Here is a 10,985-nt window from a genome sequence, read left to right as displayed (position 1 = left end):
TGTTTTAAAAAAAAAAAAAAAAAAAGGAGCAATAGATCACATACAGGCTAGTGGCATCTTTGGCAGCAAGGTAGGGGTAAGAAAGAGAAGGCATACACAATGTTGGAATATTTAAAAAAAATTTTTATTTTTATTTTTTCCTGGTACCAGGGATCAGATGCAGGACCTTGTCAGGCAGGAATGGTGCCACTGAGCTAAATTCCTGGCTGGAATATTTTAGTTCTTAAGAATAGTGAGTGACTTCACATGTGTACATTTTGTTAGGCTATTTTATTTATGTGTTACAAGTATTCTGCCACGTGATCAACTATTGTATAATTTTAAAATTTGTTTTCAGGGCTACAGTGTATTCTTTGATCTCTGTCACCCATATAGAAATCAGTCTCATCTAGAGATGAAAGACATCTGAGAAATGATGTAGTCTAACTTCTCTTTTTCTGTACATGGGAAACCAATGATTAAAAACATGGTGTGTAGTCCCACAGCTAATTAACAGAAAATTTGGAACCACTGATGACATTTCTTTTGGGGAGTAATTTGCAGTCGAGAGATTTGAATGTGAAGTCAGAAACTGCGTTTCAATACTCAATAACCCAGTTACCATCTAGATTTTAGTGAGGTAACTTTGCCTCTTTCATGCTCCAGTTTATTCATTTGTCAAAGAAGCCAAAGAATAATTTTCTTCCAGTGTGATAAACAGTGAGCGAGAGAATGTGTATAAAGAACCTAGCTGAATGCGTGTAAGAGGCCCTAAAGATAGCCATTGTCTTAACTGTTGTTTTCATTGTAGTAGTATGATTTGAAGATGGACAAATTAAGGAAAATTTATCCTTACTACAAGAAAAAGATTCTGATGATGGGGCATCTACCATTATCTGTGTGACCATGCTGTAACATAGATTTGTTAAAGTAACATAGTGTTAAAAACAAGCACATACTACCTTTCTTACATATTAGAATTTCTCAGGAGGCCTGTACATACTTGTTGTTTTGTGGGATTTTTTTTTTGGGGGGGGGATAGGATCTTGCTATGTGATTCAGGTTGACCTTTAACTCATTTTGTAGCCTAGGCTGGCCTCAAACTTGTGGCAGTCCAACTGCCTCAGCTTTCTGAGTGCTGGAATTAAAAGTATGAGCCACCATGCTCAGTGATTGCAGTTGTTTTATGAAAAGTAATGTGTTTTTATGTATGTGTGTATGTATGCATTTATTTATTTATTGCTACTGGTGAGTGAATATGGGACCTTGAGCTTGTGAGGCAGGTGGTGGAACCACTGAGTTAAGTCCCCAGCCCAATATGTGTTTTTTTTAAATTTTAGGTGAAACAGTTTAAATCTTCTAATATTTATTGTCAAGTGAAACTTGGTTTTCTGCATCTACCTCCAGGATTAATAGTTGACTTATTTTCTTTCATTTCCCAACCTTGAATTATTTATTTTTCTGAACAAATTTTTTAAAAGCAATAAAAGTCACATTGTATTTACTTTCTTCCCCATCTCTTAGGTAGATGTCTTCAGAAAAACTATTTCCCTATTTCTCAGGATATTGCTATTTTGGATATTATAAATTATTTAAATTTGTACAACATTTCAGTTAAAAATGGTATTTCTAATTTTTATTTTAAAAACTAAATGATGTTTAGTAGTAGTTCTCTCCAAAACAATTAGGTAAGGAAAATAAAGAAAAGACATAAATTAGAAAGAAAGAAACAAGATATCTCTGTTCACAAAAGATATGATTATATAGAAAACTACCATAAATAAATAAATAAATTCAGAGAAGTTCCATGTTACAAAATGAGCACTCAAAAATTAGTTGTTTGCCTATTAAACAACAGAGAATAAAATTTTTTTTTTTGGTACTAGTGATTAAACAGGCAGGTGGCAGCATCACTGAGCTAAATCTCCAACCCCTTAAATGTTTTTAGGTAAACAGTACCATTTATGATAGCACAAAAAAGAATATCTGTATGCAGAAATGAAGTTGGACACTTAGGTATTAGGGTTCTCCAGAGAAACAGACATGTGCCTGCACATGCACGTGTGTGTAATGACATATATATTATATATGTACATATATAAATAAGAATTACTTCGCACAATTATGGAGGCTGAGAAGTAGCATGATCTACTCTCTGCAAGCTGGAGAACCTGGAAAGCTGACCATATAATTCGAGTCTGCAAGTCTGAGAACCAGGGAGCTACTCTTGAAAGTCCAAATACTAGAAACTCTGATGTCTGAGGGCAAGAGAATGGGTGTTGGAACTCAAGAAGAGGGAGAATTTCTCCTTCCTCTGCCTTTTTGTTTTGCTTGGGCTATCAGTGGATTATGTGATGCCCGCCCACATTTGTGAGGGTGGATTTTCTTTACTCAGTTCATTGATTCAGATGCTCACTTTTTCTGGAAATACTTTAGCAGACACAAAGAAATAATATTTTGCCAGCTATCTTGTCATCTCTTAGCCCATTGACAAATCAAATTAATCGTCACCTACTGTATAAAAATTAACTCAAACTAGATTAAACATATATGAACATAAGACAATTATGATTTTAAAGAAGTGCCTTTTAGCCTTATGTAAAATGAATTTCAGGTATAATGAAAAATATTCTAAAAGTTAAATGTAGATACTGTAGAACTGTCACTATAAAAGACACAGTTGAGGTTTTCTGGAGATGGATGACATACAGTTGCTGTGCGTTAAACAGGTTTTATCATGAGTAATACTTTTTGCTGACATGGCATGTTCCAGCATATTTATTGTATTTTTTTTGTTTCATATCTCTATACAGAAGGGGCATTGCAGAGCAGTTGTGAAGTTGAGATTCTTTTAACAGAATCCAGGGGTTTTCTCTTCTCTGGACTATTTCTGCACATAGAAGCTTCCTGATTGATTCCTTTAGTTACTCAGGCCCATAGAGTAAATAAACCTCATTGTCTTCTTACACTTGTGAAATAAATGAGTGTGGGCCTCAAAGTCAGGCAAGCCTGGTGATTTCTGTTACAGAACCTTAGATGATACATTCTTGGATTACTGAAGTTGGAATTGTTTTTCCCTCCTCAAATTTCCCATTTACTTAATATTCTTTGTTTAAATGTTATTTATTGGTTTCTTTTTTTATTTTTCCATAAGATTTCACGTTTTCCACAATGGCTTTGAATTTCTTTTATATCCCAGACTGGCCTCCAACTCACAATATTCCTACCTTAACCTCCTAAGTGCTGGGGTTACAGGCATGTACCACCACACCTTGTTTCATTTACTTAATATTCTTTTCTTGAAATAATGTAGATTGAAAGTTTTGGAGGGCAGGAATTGAGATTTATATTTTCTTTCATCCTCACTGCTTTTCACTGAGAAGATAAGCATAGTAAATTTGATATGCTGAAAGGGAAATCTGTTTGCAGGTGAAGTTAATGGGGTACTTTAGAAGATTTTATAAAAAAATCGTATATGAAACTTCATATGCATCATTATTACTTTCTCTGAGAAGGTAATAAACAACGTTAGAAGACCTAAAGTGTTAGGTGCCTAAAATGAATATTGATTTCTTTTTGAAAAAGTATTGATAACTGAAGTAATTTACAAATGTTTTAAAGTTCTGGCATCATTCATTCAAGCATGAGTTATGATTTTAATGATAAAATACTTCTGGTTGGTGTTATAAATGTCCTCATTTCCTTTCTTTTCAGGTTATTCTGGACTTTATGAAGCCATTGAAAATTGGGATTTTCAAAACCTTGAAAAGTTAGAGGACCATAGAATGCTTTTGAGACGTTTAGAACCAGAATTTAAAGCCAGAATTATCCCAACAGAAATCCTCCCTGAAATAGCTGAATGTTTAATTACTCAGGATTGTGAAGAAATCCGGCAAGTAAGTTAACATAAAATACTAAATTTGGAGGATATAAAAAGAATGTGAAAATTCCTGTTTTATACTTAAGGAAGAGATGCACACAAATGCTCTCATATGAATTCAATAATTTTTATAATATGTTTTTAAAAGTTTGATGCATTTTCAGTTAAAATTACCTTATTTTCTAAATGTTTTATGGAGATTTAAATAAAACTGTACAGTTTAGACTAGCCGTTAAACATTTAGGCTATTGTCACACATAAATTTTGTTAAAATCCTAGCTCAATTTACTTACCTTCTTTAAGCATCTGTCTCTTCATGCATAAAGTACAAGTAATTGTAGAACATTAATATGGTAATTTCATAAGGATTAAATGAGAAAATGTATGTGAAGTGCTTACATAATAAGCCCGGCAATAATAATTGTATGATGCTTTAGTTATGATTAGTAATAAAAATCAGGCCCAGGATGTATCTCAGTAGCACAGTGCCTGCCTGGCAAGCATGAGGTCCTGAGTTTGGTCTCTGGTGACCAAATAATAATATTAATAATAATAATAATGATGATGATGATGATAATAATGATGATAATAATAATAGTCATGTAAATAATAATAGTCTCTGTACTCTGAGAACACCATTTAACACCAAGTTAAATGGTCCATTATATCCTTACAAATACCCTTTTTTGCTAATGTGAATGTTGTAATGTGAATGGTTGTCAAATGGATTATTTTCCTAATATTGCTGATAATGATAGATTTAAGAACTAAGAAGAGATAAAAAGTCTTGGCTTGACATAATGATATCATGTGTGAAAAACAGAAATGAAGGAGAGTCCAGCCTTGGCACCATAGTGAGAGAGACATTGTCTAAAAATGGGTAGGGGAGCGCTCAGTACAAAGGCCCTGTGTTCAACCCCTAATATCATTAAAAAAAGAAAAAGAAAAGACATTGTTGAAGCATGCAAAAACTAATAACTAATACCCACTGAACCATAATTTGCAACGACTTTAAATCTAATAGTATTTAAATTGATATTTCTACAGTGAAAACTCAGAGAAGGAAATTTTGAAATAATTGGTCAAAAACTGCGTTTGCCTTGCTTAGGTTTGCATCAGTAGAGGGCCTATGGCAGGTGCAGAGAAAATGGCTGAATGCCTTCTCAGATCAGACAAGGAGAACTGGCCCAAGATTTTGAAACTTGCTTTGGAGAAATATGGAAGCATCTTCAGTGAACTATGGATTATAGATGAAGGTAGGATATTCAAAGGAAGAGCTCTGAAGGGAAAAGGGAAAAGGTCTAGAAATATGCTGTGTCTCCCTCGTGGTTCTACTTGTGGCTTCATTCTACCCATTTTTACTTATCCATTTTACATCAGAAGCACTTTTTCCTTCAGATACCCAAGGCTACATCTCTAGTGAGAGACCCACATGAAGTTAAGTTCTGGGAGAGAGGTAGCTGCTTGATTGTGAAATTAGTTTGGTTACCACTTCTTAAAATAGATCAAGACCGACTGTTGTGTATAACTTCTAAAAATGGGTCAGGACAGACTGTTGTCACCCAGAATTAGTTCATCTTTGGTCAAGACCCAAAGAACTTAGGAAAGGCCTGAGTCTGAACATCCAGCCTGAGTTTAGGTTATTAGAGAAATAGCTTGAGAATTCTAGTGTTTGAGGTTGGAACTCCCAAGACTTACCTACTTTTCAGGGTAAAATCATGATAGGCATCGCCTCGTTCTCTTGCATGGAAACCATTGGAACTGAACAGAGCAAGGATGAAAGAAGAGTTTGCCATGATTTAGTGTCTGAACCCTCATTTGCTTTCTTGAAGCTAACATCTCCGGAGAGCCTTGTTTTAAGAGCTGTACCTGTTAAACATCTGAGTATCTTAGCATTAGCTTTACCTAGGCTTCTTTAGATAAGTTGCTCTAGCCTGCTGCAATGGTACATGCCTAAAATTCCAGCTACTTGGAAGGCTGAGGCAGTAGGATCATAAGTTCAAGGCCAACCTGAATGATTTAGCGAGACGCTGTCACACACACACACACACACACACACACACACACACACACAGACACGTGTTGGAGCACAGAACTGAGGATGCAGCTCATTGGTACAGTGCTGCCTTAGCATATGCAAGACAGTGCCTTGGATTCATTTTCTAGTACCACACATCTAATTTCTTGGGTCAGGTGTCAGAAGTAGAAGACATGGATATTTGTTTGTTCAAGGTCTTTTCTTTAGTATACATGAGATTCCCTTGGCAGTCTTGTTAAAAATGCAGATTCTGATTTGTAGGAGCTCAAAATTCATATTCCCAACAAGCTCCTAAAGTTGCTGCTTCCATGTTCCATACTTTGAGTAATACAGTTCGAAATGACATTGGAATTGAGACACCAAATTAAGACTTCAAAGTCAAATGATTCTTTGAATTAAGAAGTGAAGCTGGGGATTTTGCTTAGTGGTGCTGCTGGCTGCCTTGCGAGCACAAGGTCCTGAGTTTGACTCCAAGTACGGAAAAGCAAAACAAGTGAAGGGTGTGATTGTGAGAAACCTTAATGGAATTTTAAAATTTTACTGTTACAACGTTGTGGAGCTTTCACAGTCAAAGCTGTAATCAGGTTATGTTAATATTCTGAGCTTTTTTTTTTTTAATCTTACAAAGGTATAAAAGATGTTGAAATTAAAGATCTTGAAGACGATAGACTAGAACATTCTGACATACAGATTTTCTACCAGGAAGATTCAGAAGACCAAAATCTTAGTCAGAATCCTTATTCACCTTCAGGTACTTGCCATTTTTTTTCTATAATCGTGTTGTGCATGTATTTTGTGTGGGGATAATTTTTGCAGTGCCCAAGGTTACAGCCTTATGAAAAGACTTTTTAAGGAAATTTTAAAAAGATAAGAGAATTTATGTTAAAATGGATAACTTTATAACTATAAATATCATTTTTTTCTTTCATAGCTTCTGCTTTTATCTTTTCTTTTTCTTAATCATATTTTATCACTAATCAAGTACGTGCATGTCTACACTGGAAATACAAATAGAGTCCTCCCAGAACCTCAGTGTCTATGAAATCCAAAAGCAGCATTTCTTTCTAAAAACATAACTTCTATTTGTGAGCCACATACTCAGTTTTCTTCTAAGATTCCAGGGCTGCTGTGCCAGTTGATGAGGTGTGTGCACTGCACAAATGTGCACTGCTGAGAAGTACTCTGCCAAACTCTGTACAGAGAACTTGTGTCCTCTGAGAGGAGCTTCTTGTTTTTATTCTCACAAGGCACCTTAGAAGTTAAGTGTGTCCTTGTGAGGTCCCCATGTGTTTCTTGAAGCATACATATTTTCATGTCTGTTTTATGAGGCGATCAGTATCATAACGAATATGTCATAATAAAAAGTTACTTATAAGAGAATATCAGGAAAGAAATTAGGATTAATGATGAATAGTGTTAGGAGAAAAATAGGATTTTTAGGATAGTGTCATTAAAAGAAAATTTATAGATTTTTTTCACTGCGTCTGAGTGATACAAGTTTTCCTGTCATACTAGAATAAAAATCAGTAAAAATCAGTGAATGTGTTGCTTTTTCTGACGTAAAGATCCTTGTGAGTCTGAAGTGAAATTCTCTTAACCTTTTAGAAATTCTTTAAAATGGGTTAGTCCAATTTACCTAATGATTTCCAAAGTTTTTCTTGTTTTTATATACACACACACACTTGTTGAGATAAAGTATTTTTTTGAATTTATGGTTACATGAATAAGAAATAATTGTTTGAGAGCCTAAAGAGTTACAAAGCATGGTTGCTCCTCACCAAGAAATTGCTATGAGAATCCAATAGTATGGTCTTCTTCATCAATCTTGGAAAGATCTTTTATTGTTTTGTTCCAAACCCCATTCTCTCAAATGGTGATCATCTGTCTTGCCCTGAATTAGGCCATCCTTTGCTTAACTTTATTATGCTTCCATGATTAAGAAAGAATCTGCTATGTTTTCTTTCCCCCTTTTAACATTGACACTTTTTAACTGAGCAAGAATTCTGTTCTTCATATCAGTGAAGAAGCTAGAATGATTAATAAGAGACAAGATTTTAAACTTCAAATGAGGCCTTTCTGACTGAAATCAGAATTCAGTTCATTAGACTATAGCTATTATGATGATTCCTCAAAGCAGTAACTATTTGGTAATTCTGTTTCTTTTGTCTTATAGAAGTGTCTCATACTAACTTGTACAACCCATTGAAGCCAAGAAATTACCAGTTAGAGCTTGCTTTGCCTGCTAAAGAAGGGAAAAATACAATAATATGTGCTCCTACTGGTAAGCTAATTGCTGATATTGTATTTTTAGTTTCTTCCTTTGTTTTTCTTTCATCGAAAGGTTCAATTTTTTTCTTATTTACTTTGTGTTTGAGAAAACTATCCTGTAAATATAGTCTCAACATATTTTAAGACATGAATAATGAAAGAAAAACACTCTCTTTTAGCTTGCCTTTGGTCCTGGCAGTTTGAGTATATCTTACTTAAGAAATAGTTTGATGTTTTTCACTTGTAGTTTAAATTCTACAGTTGTTAATCTATCTTAATGATTGATATACTTGTCAACCTGATGGTGTTAATAGCCAAAGTAAATAATTTTCTATAGAAATACCTAAAGTAATATTAGCTACATATTTTCTTTTTCTTTATATATTAAAAGGTTGTGGAAAAACCTTTGTTTCACTTCTTATATGTGAACATCATCTTCAAAAGTTTGCACAAGGACGAAAAGGGAAAGTTGTCTTTTTTGCTAACCATATCCCTGTGTATGAACAGCAGAAGACTGTATTCTCAAGATATTTTGAAAGACTTGGGTAGGTGTAACAGTTATTCTAATTTATTTTTTCTAGCTTCATGTAATTAATGTGTTTCCCATTTTGTTTTTTAAAAACTATAATTTAAATTTTTTTCATAGTAGATACAGCTTTTTAATAAAATCTAGATGTAATTCCTTCATGGTTTTAAATTTTTTTTGTTAGATATACCAGAAATCCTAAACCCTCTTGGTTTGCTCTTATAGGTTAAGTTAATAACTTAGTGGATAAAGTTGATACTTAAATGAGTTTCAAACGTATATGATATCCTCTTTAGAGTATTCTTTTCTCAATGACTTGACAAATTATTTATTTATGTATGTATTTATTTTTTAGGGTCCTACTATGTGCTATGGCCTGGACTCACTGTGAAGCCAAGCCTGGCCTTGAATTCCTCCTGCCTCCCAAGTGCTCAAATTATAGGCACATGACACCATGCCCAGCTTTTTTATTTTTTAATGGAAAGAAGTCTTTATTAATGGAAAGAAGTAACTTGTAGTGTCAGAGAAATAAAACTCTTGTAATTCTTTTTACAGAAAATACATAATATTAGTATGCTGTCCATCTTAAAGACCCTTTATCATGAAACATATGATTTTAAACTTTACTCAAATTAAATTTATAATCCCTGTGATTCCCAATATTTATGTAACAAGAATGTACCACAATTCGCAAATACTAAACTGTATTGATAATTTATCAATCTTGGTTTGTGGTTTTTAGAAACAATACACACACCTAATACATGTCATTTGCTGGCTTATTAGTTGCAGTGCACAATGTAACAAAGCACAAAATGCATGCATGGTAAACGTTGGTTCATGTTTAGAAGGTGGCAGCTAGAGAGTACGTTTTAAGACTGATATTTAACTACCCAACAAGCAATTAGAATTGCATCATAATATGCTATCAAGGCAACTTTTTTATCCTGAAAATAAAAATAAAAATAAAAATCCTTAGTTGGAAATTTTTATAGGAAATGTGACACTGCAAGTGGAAATAAAAACTAAAACTTGTCTATTTGCTATTGAATGCACATAGGATTTAAGTTTTCATTATACTATGACAAAATGCTCGTGAGTGTTGGAAAAATAATGCTTTAAAATAATTAATAGAAAAACATACCAGTATAAAGTTTTGCTCTTTCAATGCCAACACAGATTTGGGAACATACTGAGAATGAAGTTATAGACACCCACAGGTGAAATGTGCAAGTATATTTTAACGAAATCTTTCCTTGTGATTGAAAACAGTTTTGCAATGAAGTAAGTTAATTGAATATCATAGCTCCTCTTGTGAATTATCCCAAGGACATTGCTACCTCCCTTCCCTTCTCCTATATTACTAAAAATCAGCGTTCTATATTTATATTAGCATCAATTATTACTAGCTTGCATTTATTAATCACTTGCTGTGTGTCAGGTTCTCTGCTGAGGACTTAACTCTGATTGAGTGCTTCATCTTTGTGTTTCCCATTTCACATTGTGGTTGGTAACAGGGAGTTTCTTTTGTTTCTTAGGTACAAAGTTACAGGCATTTCTGGAGCAACAGCCGAGAATGTCCCAGTGGCACAGACTATTGAGAACAATGACATCATCATTTTAACACCACAGATTCTTGTGAATAATCTTAAAAATGGAAGCGTTCTATCACTGTCTATCTTTACCTTGATGATATTTGATGAATGCCACAACACAAGTAAACACCACCCGTACAATATGATCATGTTCAATTATCTAGATCAGAAACTTAGAGGATCTTCAGATCCATTGCCTCAGGTATCTCCAAAGTCAGGTGGATTTCTCAGAAGAGCTGTTATCTTTCTGAATCATATATACTTACTCTTATGGCCACCTTTGAAGATTGTCCTTCTCAGTTACTAAATCCCTATTATTATAGCTCATTATCAATTTTGATTGGTTCATCATTTACTCACTTAACTAATAATCATCCTTTGGTACTCTGCTGATAGCAAAGCCAAAGATACTGAGATCTCCTGCATATAATGTCATTGTAATTGCATATAACTTATACATTCACCTATATACTTTAAATCATCTCTAGACTATTTATAATACCTAAAATATTATAAATGTTATGTAAATATAATTGTTATAGTATATCATATAGGGAATAGCCAATAAAAAAGTTTGTACGTGTTCGGTAAGTATAAAAATTTTTTTTTGGTACCAAGGATTGAACTCAGGTTCTTGTGAGGCAGTCGCCAGAACCACTGAGCTAAGTCCCTGACCCCAATTTTTTTTTTTTTTTTTTT

General features: G+C 33.8%; 1 protein-coding gene across 2 annotated transcripts in view; it reads left to right on the top strand.

Annotated features, from left to right (window-relative positions):
- Ddx58 (DExD/H-box helicase 58) overlaps positions 1-10,985 on the top strand; it is a 59,744-nt gene that overhangs the window by 7,571 nt on the left and 41,188 nt on the right. For both annotated transcript variants that reach the window (XM_033759053.1, XM_033759052.1), the window contains exons 3-8: positions 3,694-3,875; positions 4,968-5,115; positions 6,526-6,648; positions 8,071-8,178; positions 8,557-8,710; positions 10,230-10,488. In XM_033759053.1, the coding sequence (XP_033614944.1) occupies positions 3,694-3,875; positions 4,968-5,115; positions 6,526-6,648; positions 8,071-8,178; positions 8,557-8,710; positions 10,230-10,488 (974 nt within the window). The remainder of the gene's footprint in view (positions 1-3,693; positions 3,876-4,967; positions 5,116-6,525; positions 6,649-8,070; positions 8,179-8,556; positions 8,711-10,229; positions 10,489-10,985) is intronic.

The sequence above is a fragment of the Fukomys damarensis genome, unplaced genomic scaffold (genome assembly GCF_012274545.1).
Source record: "Fukomys damarensis isolate Sample0158 unplaced genomic scaffold, DMR_v1.0_HiC HiC_scaffold_36, whole genome shotgun sequence".
Taxonomy (NCBI): Eukaryota; Metazoa; Chordata; class Mammalia; order Rodentia; family Bathyergidae; genus Fukomys; species Fukomys damarensis.
This window is presented reverse-complemented; position numbering and strand designations above follow the sequence as displayed.